At 42.2% G+C, this 21,528-nt stretch overlaps 1 protein-coding gene across 1 annotated transcript in view; it reads right to left on the bottom strand.

The window, feature by feature from the left end:
* Positions 1-19,927, bottom strand: part of LOC147668662 (transmembrane protein 131-like) — a gene marked incomplete at its 3' end in the record, with an annotated part of 812,034 nt that extends 792,107 nt beyond the window's left edge. Inside the window, exon 1 of the mRNA XM_086948537.1 lies at positions 19,639-19,927. Coding sequence (XP_086804663.1) covers positions 19,639-19,810 — 172 coding nt within the window. The remainder of the gene's footprint in view (positions 1-19,638) is intronic.
* Positions 19,928-21,528: the final 1,601 nt, after the last annotated feature.

Here is a 21,528-nt window from a genome sequence, read left to right as displayed (position 1 = left end):
TGGTTTTCCAAGAAGTCGTTGTGACGTTTGGAACAGGTGGAAGTAGCCATGCCTCTATTTGGTGTGCATGGGCTATGTCTAAATAAGGGTTTGATTTCTATGCCTGTATAAGGGCAATGTGAATTGTACCTATATAAGGGCATGAATCGGGAAAATTCACTCGGAGCTCTAAACGCCACACAACAACACAAAGCTATCATTTGATTTTTTTTGCCTCAAGATTTCATTCAAGGCATTATACTGTTGGTTCAGAGCAAGTGGTTAATTTGCTTCCAGAGAGGCAGAGGATTCATCTTGAGCAGATGTCCACTAAAACCGAACCAACCAAAAAGCTCCTGGAGTCTTCTGAAAATTGGGATCTGGGGCAGGTATGCTATTCACTGAAATCATAACAAGTGACACAGAAGGTCTAAACTTTTTTTCTGACACATTAATGAAGGTGCAGGAGTCTGAAAAAAGGAACAGTAGCGATCAGGAAGAAGTGGCTAGGAGAAGGGAGAAAGCGTGTACCCTCAGACAAGGATATCTGATGTGATAACTGTCTATACCGGATACCATGGTTTGGGAAAAATATAAATGAAAAGATGGGCACAGTACAAAACCTAACGTGCAGTTTATATGTTGCCAGATTTAACACATGACAATGTTATCATATAGGTAAAGAAAATCTGTGCTAATAGTCAACAAAAGAAAAATATTTTCTGGTATGCTGGACTGACTGTGCCGGAGCTACATGCTAATGTCTTATACTGGAGATTTATTTTTTCTATCATGCGGGTAAACGCATAAAAGAGGTGGAAGTGGGAGACCATACATGTGACATCATGCAGAAAGACAGGGACATGGAAGAATAAGCTAATAAATTGAGCACATGGCTCTACCCAAATTGAGGTTATGAGAAACCGGTAGCTACTATGACCCGAACAATAAGGTTTTGTTCAGCGTTCGGGAACATAAAAGCTGAGTAACAACATTTTTCTGCTGGCAGGGTCAATATTGCACCTCCTATGTTAAAAAAAATGTACCAATGTGTTTACGACAAACAATGAGATACTAGACTAAACATGTAACAAAGTAAACCAACAATATCAGGGTAACACGGGATTGCACTGTGTTATATCATACTCTGAGCCCAAATGGTGCAGTTTTAACAATTAATAGCCCAGATCGGTGTGCGCTTTAAAAATATTTGAAAGTGACCAAGATTTATTTGATTAAATTGCATACGTTTCTTTTTCATATCTATATCCCGCACAGCACACACAATAGGGTTCAAGTGTGCAGCACATCTGTGTGGTAAGCTATTTCCCATAAATGAATTGCAAACGCTGCCACGTCTTGGTGTTCGGCAAGCAGTTCTGTGGCACCAAAGGACCAAAGTTTGCATGCTGACTTAATAAAACTTACTACTCCATCACCACCGCCCCAATATAGCCACACCGCATTTAAAGAAGACCAAGATATCATATCACAGCGAGCAAATGCGAAAGAGATTAGAGGGGATGCAGCAGGCGGAAGAGGGAGCTTGCAGGGTTCAGTAATAAGCGGCATTAGTGCACTAGAGCGCCAGTCACTTGTTGGTCTCGGTGTGCACACAAGACCCTGCCCAAGGTACCGCTAAACACAGAACTGGATAGTGAGCGTGGATTCGTTTCTCTGCTGAAACAGTTTATTAATTATTCATTAATTAATCCGGCGCGAAGTGCTGCGGGCAAGAAAACATTGCCTCGCAGCTCTGCCGGATGGTAGGTTTAGAGTCACGCTCCCACTCGCAAAGAAACGGAAATAGCAAGCGGTGTTTTAGCTCAAACGATAAAAGCTCCCCACATACAACAGGTGCCGGCCACACATAAACGTAAACCTGTCTTATAAGGCGGGGGAGGGCGTGGGTTTGGGGCTAACAGCCCAGCGAAGGCACCGCCTTGGGAAACGAGTCTCAGATTCCATTCCGGTTCCACAACTCAAGTAAGCGCGCGGTTATAAATCAACACCTTGTTCTTTCTTTACCTTCAACCTGGAGTGCTATGAAACTATGGTTTTCCGATGACTCCGTGTAATGAGGTCACCGTGCATCACATCTGAGCATTCATTAACAACCAATGCTGTGAGGCTTCAGCCCTCGTGACTCACCCCCAAATCTACCACTTGAACACAAAATAATAATACAAAAAAATCGAGATTCTATTCCACAATTTAAGGAAAAAGTCAGCAGGGACATGGTGTCCCCGATCTTATGCAGTCACCTGGGTAGCCTTTCTGGGACCTGTGAATACTAGTAAGCAAAATGCATTCACATCTCAATTACAATTCCCGACTGATTTAAAATAAACAGTCTTTGACACCCTCAAGTACAGAACAGACTTCACATTTAAGAGTAGATTAAACAAGTATGCCTAAAAAACATGTTCAAAGATTGTAAAATGTTAGTTGAAGACACCGAGCCAGTGTTGTTAAAGATTAAACACCGACCTCATTCACTAATTGACACGAAGCACCAAAACATCAAATTGAGAAATCCACAGGTTTACTAAGTTAAGGACATAATTCCTCCATTCATTACATAGTTATACTCCATTAATTGGATCAACGACCCACTCCATGATCACAATTTAAACTTAAAAATCAAGTTTGCAGCATACATGTTTTAAAAAATTTGAATGGAAAATTAAACAGGTTTTGTACATTTAACATATATTGAAACCATATAAAAAGGAGATGGTTTCGCCCATTGTAAATGTTTTACACCATAAAGCCATGGTCGCCAATTCCAAGGGAACCCTGAACTTCTGATTACTGACACTGCGGACGGGAGAAACTCTTTACCCAATAGGGTACCCACTAATCTTTAAATGAATTACTTCACAATACATTTCCTAAAACAGCTTTTGGAATTTCCAAGACGCCTGCATAGGTATAATAACTCAAAGTACTACAAAAATAGAGCATTACATTTTCCTTAGACAGAATTTAAAACAAAAATTCATATTAACAGATTTCATACAAGAAGCAGCAATTATGCAGTTCATGTGACAATAGTGTCATGTGACTGTTTAGTGTCAGTCAGTCAAAAACTTTATTTCGATTTATAAAATCACAAAAGTTAATACATTGTACATAGAGGTGAGAATATATAAGAATATAGCCAAATTAAACATACAGGTGTGTTACGTGGATTTAAATCACTCCTTCCTTTAAAACGACAAAAGTGTACAATAAATAGTTAAAAAAACAGCTAAAACAAACCAGCTAAGAAGTTCGACCCTGCAATACTACCTCCTAGGGTGATCATTTTTCCTTAATTCGTACACCATCAGATTAGGTTAATTTGAAAATCATACTAAAAGTACATAGTACATAAGCAATCATCAGAAGAGAAACTATAGAGCATAAAACATTTTCTAACAGGTCCTCTTCTTTGAATGAATCACCCAAACCAAGCCCAAGAATTTAGCGATAGCAATCACAATATGGCCTTCAATGGACGTTTTTAAAATCCTGAATGCCTTGCTACTTGAGCTAGTCTCCAGATTTAAACAAACAGGTTTCAACCACCTAGACCTGGGTTTTCTATAGGCTGTTTAGTGTTTTTCATTATTAATTTGCCAAATCTGAGAGTAAAGTTAGCAGGAAATTTGGCAGAAATGGGATATGAAGGAATAAATGCCAAAACTGAGCAGAGAAGACTTAAATTTGCATTTTATTGAAGGAAAAAAAAGCTGAAGCTAATTTTAAAAGCATGGGCATACGCTTACTTAAATTGTATGACGACTGCTAATGCACTGAACCACAAATAGAAGCTGAAACAGAGCTTGTCTTTTGGATAAGGAAAAATACAAAAGAAAGACCCAGCACCCATGAAAAATAATTCCAACCATACAGAGAGTATACTAGATCTAAGGCATCGGAAGCTCTCACTGGACAACAGGATTGGTGAGAAGGCCCCCTGAATCCAAGTGTCTCATGCAAATGTTCCTTTACTCTGACCCACTGTGCAAATTTCCCGTAGAGCAGGTTGGCAAACGAGTATGCTGCAAGTCACTTCGATTTTTTCTAGTCTGTACTGCTGGTAGCTCTGAACAGAATCGAGGTGGAATTCATCAAAATTCTATCTTTGCCACCTGTATTAAGATGCAGAATGGTTTGTATTACTTTGCCTTTTCGTCCAACTTCATGCTGTCCTTTATTTTTTAGGATCAATTTTCATATTTTTTTATCATAATCTTGTCAATCAACTCTTGGATTGTCTCATCAAGCTCACTCTCCCTACTAAGAGGGACAAGAAAGGCTAAACGGACCAGTTTGTAATGCTACTTTTTATTTTTTTAAAGTTAAAGTTGTAAACTGTCTGGCTATGGTTCAGTTTATGGTTCCAGAGACACTATACTTGTTATGTATGCTCAGACCATTAATGTGTAGTTTCAGTGAGCGAAGGGAGGTAGGCAAAAAGTATTAACTGTAAATTAAACAGAGTTGTCTTTTTTATTTTTTTGTTGAGCAAGTTCCAGGTTTTTAGATTGAACCTACACCCATCACTAAACCAGTTTTGCACGAACTCACACTTCAGGTATGGGTGCTCCAACGATATTCCATATTGTATGTTGTAGTTAGCCTCTCCAAAGAACTTTTTAATTTTCCTTAGGTAGTGCTTAGTGGTATCATGGGAGGTGCAGGGTGGTTGCTGAAAGGGGTCTCAACGGGCCATGCTCCCGGATTGACATGTCTCATGAGAGCTCTTAAGTGGCTTCCACCTCAGTACTTGTGCAAGCTGCTGGGACTGAATGGGGTGTGATTTCAATAGTCTTGAGACTCAGAACCCCATCCAGTGCTATGCCTTAAGATATCTACTAAGCTCATGAACATTGAGGCGGAGCACTTTCCCAATGTTTTGTTAATCTCTCTAAAAAATTAAGATGCAGTGCTTTGTAGGGACTGACAAGGTAACCATGCAGTCTGCCAGTGTTTATACCGCGGGTACTAATGTTGGATTGCTTAGGGCAGATTCAAGGACTTCTCTGACAAACTTTAATATCCATGTCAGGCGGAAGCCCTTATCACCGACTCCGGCCCAAAGTTGCAATAGTGTCCACTCAGGGAGCTGAAAAGTAAGCTAAGAGAGGTACAAGTGGATTCTGCACATCCTGAAATATGCTGCACTTCATAATGACCGTGGTCAAATGAAGTAAACATGAAGATTTGCCAGTTTTTGACCCCCTGAGAGTGTCGTTTTTAATTAGGGGGTGAAAGGGACAATCAGAAAGTGTCCTATTCATGACTCCAAAAAAGTTTAAATACAAAGGGGCCCTAGAATACATTAGTTTTCCCAAAGACAGCCTTCTTCACCGCATCACCTTCAAGGAGAAAAGGGATATGTAGATCCCAGTTCTTCCAGTTTGTCCCAGAACGAATCTCTCCTCCTTGACCGACTGATTGCCTTGAGGGACACAACCCAAAACATTGGCTGTAATGTTTCCTCTACAGAATACAATTTGGAAGGGGTTGAAGTAGTATGTTGCTCAAACAGAGGTGAATGTAGAGGAATGGGTAAGAAGATGTCACCATTGGAGGTGGGAAGTTGTTAAGACCACCTGTTGAAACAACATGCTAAATTCAAATGCTGCATAATTAACATGTTCAGCTCTCAGTGGGAGGTTGAGATACTGAATTTTGGGGCCTGCGCCACAGAACTGAAGATCTATGGGATATCACTGAGAGAATAACATCAAGCATTCTTGTATATTTCCTGCAAACAGAGGGGTTGGGTTCAGAAAGTGCTTTAGTGCTGGAAGCATATAAAGGGGATGCAACAGGTGACAATGGGACAAGCGGAAAGAATATCTAGTGCGGGAACTGTGTTGGTTGATTTGAGGGCCTGGGCAAAATGCAAGGCTCTCACACAAGCGGATTTAAAGAACACAGGTTTAGAATTCAGAGTATGTAAAGTGTTGGTGTTGCTCAACCTCAGAAAGACCACTCAAGAAAAGAGACAAGAGCTTTCAAGTGCCAAAAAAGGACCACAGACAAGACTTTACTCTGGTTTGACGCTAAACACAAGGTGATTGAATAAAATACTGTTTTGGGATGGGAAAGGTCCTGCATGGTGAAGGACTTGCACCGCTGCCCTGACTGCCCCTACTACATTAATATCAGGATCCCTGGTACTGATTTTAGGCCCTGGCCGAACACAGATTATGCCAGTGAGCCATGATCTAGGCTCCTCTCACGGTAATATGATCTGCTTAGACCTGGAGGGGCTCACCAAGCGTTACTCTACTCTAATGAAAGTAGAGGGCCATTGCCCTTATTTGGAGTTTATTGATAAGGGTGTGGTTGTGCCAACATTTCTGTTTTGTGATCAGAAGAATAAGTAACGTGAATACGCCTTTTTACCGGATTCACTGCAGTGACACTTACTGCCTCATATGTGTAAAGGTCTGTGACTGTGTACTTGACTCACCAATGGCCTGCATTGATTGCTGTGTAGCACCGGACAATCTGTGATACTTGCATGTGTGTGAGGAGTTGCAAATGTGTGCCCGTGGATGGTACATAACATGAATGCCTGTGTATTAAAATGTGGAGGCCCCGCGCCTGGAGAGGCGAGGAATGCATCTCCTAGACAGCAAATGTCTATTGCTAACATTTCTGAGGGCTGTGGTGGGACACGAACACTGAAGAGAGAGGAGAAGAGCAGAGCATCCTCTTTGTATATCAAAAGTCTTCTTGATTTCAAGAGGAGTTACTGGTCAGTGGGGCCTGGGATAATTGTCAAGGAGATGGTGGGACTGAAAGTTGGCACTACCATGTAATCTTGATAGAGAGGAAGGCTTAGTTCTTTGAACCTTTATGAGCCTATTTCAGTGAACGGTGACAGCCACGAGTGATTCCCAGTTACTCCCTTGGCTTGTGATAAGGAGAACTAAGAATTAGAGCCACTCCTGCTGTGGCAGCTTGTCCCTCTGACAAAGGGCAGTGCAGAGGAGGGCGGACTTCAATGGAGCAGACACCCGCCAATACGAATTTCAAAGACCAGGCACTAAATCACATGTGTATCTGCATTTTGACTATAAAGGTGGGAGCATGATCCCCATAATTAGTTGAAAAGCACTGTCTAATCAGGAATGGGAAGATCCCCAATTTGTCTTGCTGCTGGAACAAGGACTGAGAACCTAGGACTACCAGTATTTCATCTTGGTGAGGTGCCAAGACACTTGCTCTGTGCCTGGAGCAGCCCAGCAGATCCTTTGAGGAGGAGGAGAGAGCAAGGCACAGTGGCGATCCTGTTGAGTGGATCCTGAGGAGTGTGAGGCATCTGGTCCAGTCAGGGCTAATGAGGCGAGCCGTCCACTCGACTGCAGAAGTCAGCAAGCTCTGTAGGGGCTGCCGTCAAGTTGGCGGTCCATCACATGGTTTCATGGACCTCATTAAGGCGGAAACCTGTGACCCCGATGTGCCAGACTGGAACTGATGAGATTGTTTGGGCCATCGCCCAGAGGATCTGACTTGATCAGGACTGTCGCCCATAACTGTGATCCACCTATGCTAGAAGGGGACAACTGGGACCGTTAGGGGCATTCGCCAAGTCAGAAGAATCCAGATGACCAGCGCAGGCAAGCACTCTGGAACAAGCCCAGAAGCTGCTTGCACCAGCAACGGTGCATTACCATCTTATGGGCAGGAACTGCAAAGGAGTTTCTGAACCTGTAAGCAGTGCCATCTGCGATCTCATCTGCGCACCAACCCGGTCGGCCTCAGGAAGAGCATGATTCGAGCTGCATATTGTGGAGCGTGAGGGAGAGGACCACCTAAGCTCCTGGTCTCTTCTGAAGGCTGCAGATGGGGGTAAGGTTGGAATCAGGGCTACAGGTCAAAGTGAGGCTTGTTCAGGTCAGCAGTTTACCAATAAGAGAGCTCAAAGCTTTCAAGGCCAAAACTAGACTTTGATGTGCATCACAAGTGCAGGTAGGACCTGGGGTCACCTCCTAAAATACATCGAGAATAGTGCGTAGGCGGTTGGGGGAAGAGGGATCACCACATTGACAAGCTCAAGTGCACTAGTTTTAAGAAACTTCTTGTATGGATTATCTAGCGTGCTATGTTTAGCTTGTATAATAAAGGTTGCTTTTTTACACTAAAGATCAGTATTAGGATGGATAATCACCTTATTGGGGTCACTGTGGGCATTTTGAGTTATGAGCCCCTACATACCTTGCACCTATTTCCCTGTGAAAAGACTTTGACTGCTCGACTTGTGCTATCACTAGGAGTCAACTGCTGAAGGGTAGTAAATGACCCAGTTACTTAGGACCCATAGTAGGTTGTAAGCTCAGGACATCATTTACATATATTTACATTTATTTCACTTGTAAAGCGCGTAATTCACCCGAAGGTCTCAGAGTATTAAAAGGCCACAACTCCATATTTGGACAATGGACGTCCTGCTTGCCCAGTGGCCCTCTGACAAACTTTTTATACATTTACAGGATTTCAAAAAGTGCTAATTTTTTTGGCAGCAGGAAGGCACATGGACGATCTTAGGAGTCAGAGATGGCTTGAGAATGAATGATACAGATTCTCAGGCTGCGTGATATATTAATCTGTTGCTTCTGGGGTTTAGCAAGACATACTGATAAGTGTTTGCAGAATAACAAGACTACTTGTGAGCTCTTCTCTTCCTTCCACCTTTTTTTCTACCCCATGCACATAGTGGCTGGCATGGGGGTGGAGGGGGTTCTTTCGTCATTCATTTCTGCCAGTGACTGAGGTGAGGCTAGTGTGTTGTTCTGTGCAGTTAGCACACTATTGTTGTTCCTCCTGGGACACTTCATTTATATGACAAGGGTACAAGTTAAACTAAGCTGCCTTTAAAGATTCTTATGTATGTATGATGCTCAATAAACACAATTTAAAATTAAGAGAAGTTTTGGCTGTCAAGCTTTTAAGCCAGTAGTCTGGCTTTATCTTTCGAGGACACTAGTTTCTCTTTAAGAACTCAATGGTTTCAGACACTAATAAATAATCCACAAATGTACTCCAAGAGTCAATATTAAAGTAAGAAAACAAATATATTGCTCATGGGCCTAGAAGCGAATCAGGTTAGCGATAGAAGGTGCTCTTCTATTAGTTGCACATTGCTATTGGTACAATAAGAGTGGCTTGGAAGGCATGTTTTACTTTGTGTAGTCTGAAAAAGGAAACACGAATATGTAAAAAGGTCAAAATACAGTAACAGCTTAAGACTGAACATCTCGAGGGAGGCTGGTGTTCTGCAGAGTGCATGCCACCTATCTGTTGAAGGTTTGTTAAATTTATAGTGCATCCACAGCTACCATGGGGTGACACAGTGGTGCCTATCATAGTATAATACCAAAGTCGTTGCAAGTATCTGGTTTTATTGTGAACTTCTGGAAAGTGAGTGCCACATATTTTCTTACAACTTCGTGCTTTGGAATGCAGATACATGTACCCTCTCCACTCCCTTTCTTGGTGCTCGACCACACTTGCATCACTTATAACTAATGATACATGCCAATGCATGTATATCACTTGATGTGCATGCAGGATGCAGAGTACCCGGATGTATGGCTATCCTGCTCCATGGTAGCAGAAACGTGGGTTGGAGGTGTTCTGCATCAGCACCGCTATAGGGGAATTGAAGTAAGATAAAGTAGGGATCAAATATCACTTTGTGGAAATAGGAAGAGGATTAGCACAAACAGGGGTGGTCTTATAGAAGCAGAGGGAGTACTGCCGGTTGAGCAGTAGAAGATGGAGTGATATTACGAAGACATGGCACATTGTGAACCGCTATGTCACCTTTGGACGCAGAAGAATGTATGGGATTTGCATCATTAGTGCAGACTAGATTAAACATACTGCAAACTTGTACTAATAGGTCTGGTAAATATTTTTTGTTGCTCTGTATTGGGTCTTGCCGCAAAGGGGTGAGCATACAATAACCAATGCTCCTTATGGTGGTTTACTTTAATTACAATAGACAAAAGACACGAATGACAAGTTAATGCAGAGAAGCAAGTCTTCTCTAGTCATCTTGTTAATATTTGGGCTAAGTCTACATGTTTTTTATTTTTATATATTTTTTACTGGTTTTATGACACAAAATGAGTAAGCAACAAAGTGCACTTAAATCATATGTTACGGTCTTACATGGAAGTCCGGAGCATGCTTACAATACTAGCTGGAGCGCTTAATAAATGCAGAACAATTCGTCTTAATACTCATAATATACATTTGTCAGATTCAAGCTAATGTTAGTTTTTGGGCTTCATAGAAACAGTAGAGCATCCGGGATCTCATTGCATTCTGCAGGATCAGGTCAAGAGTGAATACAGCCACACTGGCACAGGGGCTCTGGACATCTACTTGTGTTGTCATTTGAACACCGTCAAATTGTGTGCAACCACAACACAGTCAGCTTTATAAATCTGGCAGTAAATGGATGTGTTGCAACCACAATCCAATGCGAATAAGTCTAGGGTTCGTACAAATCATCGGGATTTATTGCCATCTTTCAGACAAAGTAGGTGAGACTGAGTACTGACTATCTCTCTTCACTCCACCTGCAAGAGGCCGAGAAGGGCATTCTCATATTTGGCACACCTTCAGTTTGCCACGCTCAGATCAGCAAGGAGCTGTGGGACTCCCAATGTATTCCAATACATCTATTGGCTCATATGAAGACCAAGTTATCAAATTGGATTGCCCTTTTCAGTCTTCTTGGTCTTGGCATCAAGCTCAGCAATCAGAACTCAGGTTCCCACATATTGGGGTACTCTTCGAGTGTTGCTACTTGGACATTTGCCATTCATTATGTAGAGCTGGTTAGGGCCAGGCTTTTTTTTAAGTGTAACATGTCATATCAACTTGAACCTGAGGTTCCTAGAGACCTTAGCTGGAAAAACCTGTCCTAACTCTGTGACTGTTACTTCCTAGCTTAAATATCTTATCATGACATCCTGCGTGGCTCGAATGTTGAATCTTATTTTCTGCCTAGTTTGCCATAACAAAGTGATCACTTTCTTGCCTCTCCAATTGTGAGAAGTGTACTAAATCTTCTAAAGGATCCCTTGAGCCACATCCCTACATGCACTTTACCACTACCTCTACAGCACTGAAAGCTATGAACTGCCCAGATGGAATAGGATATAACTGTGCAAGATTACAGCACTGAAAGCTATGAACTGCCCAGATGGAATAGGATATAACTGTGCAAGATTTTTGAAAGAGAGGTGCACCCTGAAAGACCTTACCCAAGAGAAGCAAATCTGTACCAAACCAAATACTTTCCATGCTTCTTAGCTTTCAAAACAACAAACATGCTGTAAAGTGGTCATTCCGAAGTGTTAAACGAATTTCTTAAAACCTTCCCAATACAGTAATACTGGATTTAGTTACCCCAGTTATTCGGCTGGAACAGCCTTACTGCACATGTCTGTTTATAATAATATTTCTAAGGCAGAAAGTGCTAGGACCTTTAGTTTATTATGGCTATTCATAAAGCTAACTGCCTTACTTTCAGACCTGAAAAAAAAAATCCATATTCTTTTTCAACTATGTAGGTCTGACTGGACATTACTTTATCGGATCCATTTATAAAGCAGGATCAAGACTCCAAAGGGCGGGCCCCACCAGATATTGTGGCCAGGATAGTGCAGGTTTACTCAGGTAGCCTGCCTATAGATTTAGACTTTAAAAGTGGATTCAAGAAGGAAGACAACAAATCCAAAATGTTTGCAATAGGAGGGATGGGATCCAACGTTCTTTAGTTGGTAATTAGCTAAGTAATTGTATGGCAAATAGATTGGATTGGTGTCAATAAAGACTCTGGGATGCTTATAAATCAAACTTTGACCTCCTTCGATATGTGAGAAGGCAGGGACCCAGACCGGGTTGTCATAGGAGGAAGTATGCCTTGAGTCACACATTAAAGTAATGATACAAGTGTGAACAATGTCCAAGCAGCATTTGACTACATTATTTAGTTGCAGTTTACTATATTGTACAGTTACTCACCTCAGAGTATTTAAATGTCAAATAATTTGCAAATTCAAGAAGTAAGCCTTGACGGATCAACTCCATAACCTTGGAGAAGCAAGTGCATAAAGTTTATTGAAAGGCAATAGGATTATCAAACTAGAGTGCAATAGAACTGAGACACGACAGTACCCAACACAATTACTGCCCACAGACTCGAGACCAAGAGAAAAGGCTTCAGCTGACTCCGTCTATTTGGCCCAGTCAAAGTAGAGAGTAACAATTGGACGGGGGTTGTGAATGCAGCTCTTGCAAGTGTTCAGTTACTCATAATGGATGTATCCGGTATCTTCCCCATAAAAATAGCAATCAAATAGAATCACGTAAAAGGAAGGGGAGATAAAGAACTAAAAAAAAAGTAGAATACATATAGAGATGAATCTACATACAATTAATTATTTTAAAAAATTGTTCGCATTTTCCTGAAAATCTAATATAGACTGGAACCACCTGATTCTAAATTGGACACCCTTCCTCTGGAAATACATGCTGAAAATGCACACTTTCTTGGGTGACCTCCTGAATATATTTCACTATGGATAGTGGGTTCCATCCCTAGGGCTTCATGTGACAAACGAATGCATTCATTGTAGTCTTGGTTTGTTCCCAAGGAATGTATTAGAATAACACGTGATAGAAAGTATTGGTGTTCGAAAAGCTCTGAGACAGAAATGGCATTTCTAGAGACATTGAGTGAAGAGTCACCCTAATGGTTTCGCCGGAAATCAAACGGCCTATCAGGACTGGATGAATGGACTGATATCTGTGATGCTTTTAGACATAAGCCCTATAATAAATAACCTGTGGGAGGGAGGGTGAGGATGTAGTATAAAGGAAGGATCAGAAATAAAGTATGCATGCAAAGTATAAACTGCATAATTTAAGCGAGGTCATATTATTTGGAAAGATTTGTAATGAAAAATAGTGCTTCAACATCAACAGCACTGGCACCCTCATACAGTTGTATTACACGTCTGTCACTACCAACAAATACAGTCAGTGGGGTAACTGCACTATACTGGTTAACTATGAATCTTGCTGAGGCGTCCTTCGCTAGAAAGTATTTTAAACAAATATATGTACAGTGGGTAATACTGATGAGTAAACATGTTCACACGTGAACAAGGACATATTAAAAGGTTACAAATAAAAGCCAGTCTTTAGAATGATTTAAAATGGATAATATATTACCATTTACAACACAAATGTTGAACGATATTCGCTCGGTGTACTAACCCAGCATAATAATTCTTAGAACTAAGCATTATGTACACTAAAAACACATTAATTTAAATACGAACCACAAAAATCTTCTTGTTTCAAGCCACAACAATAAAGTCTCATGTACCTTATTATCAGGTTATCTGAATATCTGAAATGGTAGCGGTCTTGAGAATTTCCACCTGTCTATAATTTGACTACCCAAACTTAAATGCCCACATTGACAAAAAGTTTGCATGTTATCACTTCAACAGTCCAACATTCAGGTTCAAAAGGATCTGAAAAAATGATGAATGTCATTCAACAAAAAATGTAAGCAGCTATTTGTCAGGAGAAATTTAAACATTAGGGTAAGAGCAAGCGCTAAAAGCTTTAGCGACCTTATCCTGGTCTCTGCTTTGCAGCATGATCTTGAATGAGTAAGTGTTCTAAACTTTAAAGGAATATGCCTATAAAACATTTGCCCTTATTCCACACAGAGAAAGAAACTGGCTCATATTTAAAACAGAGTGTGCCTAATGTGTGGAAGATATCCTATTTCTATTCCTGCCTTAGGCCAGTCGGAAACAGGTAATGTTGCTCCCAGTCGAATATCTTAGCAGTATGTACAATAACCCTGTGACACCTTTTAATCTTGTTTGCAGTTCAGCTAAGGTTTAGTCGCGGTATAGTAAAATTCCTAGTGAAATACTTCAAGTATGAATTGCAATCACTGCATGCTGAGCACATACAATTACTTTCACCCATAAATAATATACTGATCCAGATTGCACCATCCATTCCTTCACCCCAAATATTTCTTAAGAAGGACTTTGGTAAGTTTAGAATAACTCATGCATTTTACCTCCAATGTGAAGTAAGCTTCTTCATACTTATGAAGGTGACCATGAGCTCTAAATCAAGCGTCAGTTTAATTTAGGATAATGCAGTAATTGTATAGAGTCAGATATTTAACACCAGGTAAAGTGGGCCACTACATAAGGCAGCTATGGTATGTTCCCTTCAAGTATGCACACTATTGTGCCATAATACCTAAACCTCTACCAACCACCACCATGCATCATTGTCAAGAAGTCTTGTCCTCCGTGAACAGCGTGGCCTGTCAAAGCTATTCTCTTGGGCGCCTCTCGGGTTGAAGGGAAGGGTGGGTTAGGGTTTTGTTGGGTAGTGTTTAAATGTTTTGATAGACCTTCTATATAAGCTAACCAGTAACGCCTAATACTTTTGCCACTGTCATTATACGAACGCTTTTCAGGTAGCCCCTGATCAATACACAACTCACATTTTATAGCCTACTCAAGCCCAGATGCTTAAAGTATGGCAGCAAACATCCCCCTACATTAGCAACTATTTGAAATTTTGGGCGTTAGTGTTCATTATCAGCCATTCACAACATTACCTGCCAACATGCCTAGGTTACATTATTAATAAATAGACTTTTGTGACGGCATCGCTTACGTTTGCTTTAGGGTACATTTGGCAAGAACTTTTAGGATCTTAACTTCACAATGATAATTTGAGTGCTCCTAATTTCACCTTGAGTTCATTACAACACTCTGCTGTAATACATGCATCTAGAATAGTCTACTAAACTTAATATTGGCAAGTTTTAAACCCATGTGAGTCTGTATATAATAGGACCGAGGGGGACAGTTAATTGAAGACGCATGGTGACATTCAGTGTGGGTTTATGAATTATGAGATTTATGAGAGTGGGGGGCTCCTTCTTTGGGAAGATGCACACTATTGTTCCTGTTCAACACATCATCAGAGCTTCGCCAGCCTGCTAAAGACACACAGAAGAACACAATCATGCATGCTGTATAAAAGCATAAGTGTTGTGTACACAATCTGCCTATACTCTTAATGCTCATGCATGGCACTGTTAAGGCACGCACAGCCCGATATGCGTATGACACCTACTTGAAATGCTGCTACACGGATACTGAGCAATACACAGAGTGCTGCAGGAACGCTGTGCAGCAAAATTACTCTGCTCTTGCATCGCATGTACACCCCCACACTTTGCATGTAGACACACCCATATTTCCACTGTATATAGACACCCATGCTTCACATGCACACACAACACATCATACTTCTCATGCGCACTTTCAATGTTTCACATGCACACACATCCCCCAAGCTTCAGATGCACATACCCCAACGCCCCATACACCCTTGCATGAGTTACGTGCACACAATAAGAAAACCCCCATCTGACAGAATCCTTGAGACTATGGCATGAAGGTACGAACTTACAGTCTTACAAGGCCATATTGACAAACTGCAATGCAGAACTCACACAAATATTTCACAGATAATATCCACTAATTCCAGTGGATGGAAAAAAAACATCTGAACAAACCTCTGAAACACAATAAACTCAAATCTGTGTGATATGCATTTTTGCTTTTGATTCCATAATCCGCTCAAGATCTCCCGGTTAAAAGAAGCTTTTCTTGACTAGTCAATATGTGCCGAGAATCTCACATCTACGCCATCAGCCACCTTTTCCTTGCACCAAAGGCAAGGTGCTGATCTCGGATTCCCCATTTCCTTTCCTTGTACACGCTAGTGTGCGATTTTTAGAGTCACCATATTGGATCGAGTCACATGCGGGATCGTGCTTTCCAGTTTTAACACTTCATTTTAGTTTGTAATTAATTTAACAGAAGTGGACAACCCCAGCGGAGCCTGCGGGACTATAGGAGGGGTTGCTGAACCCTCGTTTGTATTTTTTGTCACCTGTGCACTTTGTTAGATCTAGCGCTTCAGCTCTCTCATGTCAGACTACAAAAATACTGGCTCAGCACGTCCACGCAGCGGGTGTGCGTAAGTTAGGACCATTTGCAGCCATCCACGGACAGACCATGACCAGCGCCCCTGTTCGTTTCTTTTTAGAATACACTCCTAAACTCCGTTGTTCTTGAGAAAATCTGCTAAAACCTCATATTCTCTGAAAGAATAAGTCTTGTATAAAACTAAATGCCCAAGCCAACCTAAACAACACTACTTGCCCTGCTTGTAATCTGAAGCTCAATAATTTTAAAATTAAAGATAACCCCACTGAAGCACCGTTGTATCCAAATAACACTGCAACCAAATCTTTGGAAGGCACCCTAATAAATGCTAAATCTATGATAAAAAAACAAGGTAGAACTTAAAGACTTTATTGAATCCAACAAATTTGATTTAGCAGAGATTTTTCTGTAGCCTACAGGTCACTCATTCCTTAACTGTGTTTTGAGGGCGATGAAAGCTTACACTAGTTTTTCTGCAGGGAATAGAAGATCACACTTGCTGCCTTCTGTGAGAGAGGGAAGATTGCTCTGCTAATGCCATACTGTAACTGTTGTGTGAGAAAGCTAAGCTGGCACTGTGTAATTTGTATGTGTCCTGTGATGGGGAAAGATCGGGTTGCTGCTCTTGCTGTACCTCTCCTTTTAAGGACTGAAGCTTTTTTCTGCCCAAGATGGAGAAGGGGTGTTTCCACTCCTGTTAACCCCATCTTATGGAGAAAAAAAAAACAAAGGAACTATTTAATGCACTTGTATAACATTCCAAATAAATTAGAGATTGTTTCACAATATTTGCAGTGAGATACCAAGACCTGTTGTCTTGAGAAAGGATCAATACAAAAAGATCCCAGTACCTGGACGCGGACTAGCATTTATCTAATAAGGCATTCCTTTGTGCTGGAAAATATACCATTAGATTCCAAACCAACCATCTACTCTACTTTGAGTTAGGCGTGGTCTTCAAGTGCCTATCCGTCCAAAACAAATCATTATTTTTAACCATAAAAGAGGGAGAATCCAAACTGCTTTCAACTCGACACAACCACCTATGACTGTTCAACTGAGACAGTACGTGATCCCACACTTAGAACAAGACAAACATGAAAAAATGTGTGGTGAAGAGGAAGGCACCTCACGGGAGAACACCCTTGGGGCCCTTGGCAGATGTTTACCAATTTCTTGCCCCTCTCTCATCATTGGTCGCATTCCTCTTCAAAATAAAGTGTCCAAAAGCAAAACCATATGTGTTGTGTGCAGAAAAGACAGGTGCAAGACAAAAACATTCGAGGAATCACTCCTTGATATGACAACAAAAAAGTGATTAAAATCAACAGTCACACCGAAGTTACAAGTGTATTACTGGTGATGGTGTGTACTAGTGAACTAAAAAAGCTGGTAGCTTAACATCGCATACCAATACCCATAGCCAACATGTTTCACTGCCCAACAAACTTATCGGCAGATTCATCAGGGCTCACCACTTGGTACCTGCACCAGTGTTGGACATCTTCACAGTGGAAACTGTTGAGTTGAAAAACAAGGCCATAATTAAAAAACCCCTTTGGGCAACACTCTTGATGTTCATAGTATATGCAACTAATGCATAGGCTAATTACCCTTATCCAGCCATGTCCTCTCATACCAGCTGGAAGAGGAAGAAACCCTCAGTCTAATCGTCGATTGTCTCATCAACGATGAGATTGTTTTTCGTGTTGTCACGAGACTTTTTTTGTTTAGAACCTCAATAAAAACAGTTCAAATGTCGCCCTCCAGTGTTGGCTCCTTCCATTCTTGTAACCCAAAGGTGACAGCTACCCAACACTGAATTTTCGTTTAGGTCAAAGTGTAACAAGGGCATAACATAATTGTCGACTTGAGGGGCATAACCTGACCCAAACTAGGCAACCCTAACTAGGAGACTGTACAACCAGTGAACATGCGTACTTACAGATGCTTCCTGTGCTAGAGGTGGTTAAATCATACCATACTAAGTAGGCAAGGGTTCATCATAATACACGAGTACGGGTTTAGTTGTTTCTTCCTGGACTGTTACAATGTGTGTATGTTTATATCTGTTTACGGAGAGTGTACAGCAGTCTTCTCACTTTGCGTGTTAGACACCTGTATTGTACCTGTTCTGCACGTGTGAGGAAACTGTGATATCGCTTCTGCAACTTGTCTTTCACTTATTCTTTGTGTAAGGAAAGGTTTCACTGCTACTGGACTGAAAAACTACAAGACAACAATGTAACATTCTGTTGGAAAAAAAGTCAGGAATTACAAATATAATTATATGCAAGGCAAATGGAATTATTCTGCTGTGGTTGATAATTATGCAGCCAGAAAAGGGAAATTATGTGGCATAATAGTATTATTTATTGGGTCATTTGAACAATTATTTAAGTGCCAGCACGAAGTTGTACACATTAGTAGCAGTTTAACAAAGGAATATAGCTATCAGTAAGTGAAAGGTGAACGGTTAAACTTTGCACAAGATCTGCTACTGCTCAGAATTATATGTAGCACCTTTTGTTTAATAAGGTTTCATCCGTTTGAGCTAGAAACAAAATATATTTTCTGGTGAACTCTTAATTATGCAGCAAATGGTACATTATGTGGCAAACGAGAAAATCAATGATAATGCAGAAAAAGCAAGAACCGTAGACGCATTCCAGTGGCCCCAATTATGTCACATTGCCAATTTGCAACCTTGTGAAATGCACAAATTAAAATTAAGTTCTTGACTTTGTCTTTTTTTCTTGTAAGCTGTCAGTCAAAGGTAATAAGCCCAGTGGGCGTCAGGAAAAGATCTAGCTAGCTAGTGTTTCGAATAAAAGTATATCAGAATCTCACTACTAATGAGCTAACATTAAAACTCCTTCACATATGAGCACGCTAAAGAGATATTTACCAGAACATAAGAGCAGTGAAATGCCAAGTGTCCGAAGAGTCACTGAGAAAAGAAAACAATGTGCTGCCACCCGTCTTCCCGAGCTCATCATCGCCCTAACGTTTGGGGTAAATTAGGAGGAGAGTCTGAAACGGGCCCTGCCTTGAACAAGTGCAGCACATGCTGCGGGTGCTGGTCCACAAGGGCCGCCAGTGACACACAGCCACATGTGCTGCCCACATACGTAATGCTGCATTCACACTATATACGCAACGTTGTAAGCAATACTGTAACTAGGTAAAGCAGTATATGCTGTAAACTGAGTTCTACAGCTTGTAAACAATGTAAATAAAGCGCTATACACCCACTTGTCTGTCACACAGAATACAGTATCTCCGCAATGCTCTACGCAGGGGTATAAATACAAAGCTACATACCATGCTTTACATCTATACACAGTGTTGTGCACATCCAAATCCGTAAATATTCAATTCTTTGCACACCATACTGTAAACACACAATGCTGTAGTGTAGTGGTGTGCGCTTCACACACATTGTAACGCAAAGAAAGCTGTAAACACACTATAATAATACAGAGTTGTGCACACACACAACACGCTGGTATGTACACAGTCTGGCGCACAAATACACAGTCCTCGTTCCCCCTGGACTCACCTTCCGTGTCGGCGCGCGCCGCCCGTAACCAGCAGATCAGCACCAGGAACCGGTGTGCCGCTGAAACTGCGCCCACAAGGGCGAAGGGATCCCGTCGACATTGCCGAACCATGCTACCTGTGTGTGTGCGGGTCTCTGTCGGCGTACTGAGCCCGCCAGGCTGCCGTCGCATGCCTTACGCCGGGTCCGCAGTGTTCAGCCTCTGGTGCTACTGCTGCCACTATCTGAAATCACCGAGAGCTCGCGTGGCCAGAGCGTCCCCGCCCAAAACATCCAGGTTTACCGACTCAGTTCACAGCGACACCTGGCGCCCATCAGATACACAGCAGGCCACGTTCCATGCACGGCCTGATTCAGCGGCGCTGCGCACGTGCTTATTGACAGCCACGCGCGAGGAGGACTGGACACGAATCGTCCACTTCAGGCCCTGCAGGCCGTAGACTCGGGTACTCGATTGTGAGTCACTGGATAGACGGGCAGTGCTGTATGTTGTGTCGTAAGAAAGGAACTCGGGAGTGCGGCATAAGAAAGGAACTCAGGAGTGCGGCATATCTTTACGGTCATATTTATTGCTTTAACTCGACTTTTTGAGTTTCCTAACGAGTGTTATACGAGAGGTTTGGGAGGTTCAGCTAGGGTGACCAACAGGCATGGGTGCAAATTCAGGACGGTGAGTGTAAAAATTCAGGACAAGGGGTCACATTTCAGGACAAAAATTCAGGACAAAAGGTCAAAATTCAGGACAAAACTTTGGGACAAAAGGTAAGTTTACAGACTTATCAAAGGAGGTGTGGTGTTGGGCCTCAGGCCCACATTACGGCGCTCATGGAGACACGGACGCAGGGTAGTGAGTTACTAAACTGGCCTCGAGCACGAGCGCCCGGCCCCCTTTATTAACTGGGTCACGTGACTCGTGACACCAGTGGTGGGTGGGTGTAAAGTGTGGATGACATCATTAGAACAACTAGACCATGTCCAGCAGGACACTACATTCCTCCCAAACTTTAATAAAAGTGGAGACAAAACAAAGTCCGAACCTGTGGGAGGAAAAAAACAAAATATGCAAACTCATAATTTTAGAAAGAGTCTCTTCAGCTGCTTGCTAGATGACGCCGATGGAACTTGACACTGAAGTGTTAGTTTTCTTGGGCTCGACGTCCTAGTTCTCGGTGGGCGTGCTCTTCTGGACTGGCGCCATGGCAGTGTGTTCTTCAGTCCATTGAGATCTTGATTTTGAGGTGACGCCGAACAGGATGACCAGATGGTAGACTTGATGGAGGTTGTCTTTTACTAGTCCGTCTGGTTTCTTTACTGTAGGCAGCTTGGCTTCACATTGCAAAGGAGGGAGTGGTTGAAGGGTATCCCTCTCACTGGGACGCCCCTCTCGCGGGTGTTCTCCTGCCACGAGATGTCCTGGAGGCCCTCTTCTTCAGGTTTCCACTGGGCATTGTGTTCTCTGCAGCGTTGCTCCAACTCCACAAGCCGGTGTGAATTGAGGAGGCGATGAGATTACTACCATGCATCCGTAGCTGCGCCTGGAGGGTGGTTGTTGACTCTTTCCTTTGCGCACAAGTTCCTCTTCTTCCTGGGACGTGCAGGGGCGACGGATCCATCTCTCGTGTCGGGACCCTCTGCCACCGGTGTCCCTGAGGCCTTTGCCCCTTGGATATCCACAGGCTGGTGTGGAGTGGTCAGTTATCCTTCTGCCGGACGTCTGAACATTCTCCGCATCCAGGCTTCCGCTCAATCCCAAAGGTGGGTGTTGCCAATGGTCCAGCCTGTTCATTCCTGCAGTCGACGGGTTGTTCGGGGAACTTGTAAGTAGATGCCTGTTCTGTTTCTAGTGCCACCAATGTTCTCCTGGACATGTGGGTCACTGTACGCGGTGTT

This window comes from Lissotriton vulgaris, unplaced genomic scaffold (genome assembly GCF_964263255.1).
Source record: "Lissotriton vulgaris unplaced genomic scaffold, aLisVul1.2 SCAFFOLD_700, whole genome shotgun sequence".
Taxonomy (NCBI): Eukaryota; Metazoa; Chordata; class Amphibia; order Caudata; family Salamandridae; genus Lissotriton; species Lissotriton vulgaris.
The sequence above is the reverse complement of the archived record's forward strand: the minus strand, read 5'-3'. Positions and strand labels throughout refer to the sequence as shown.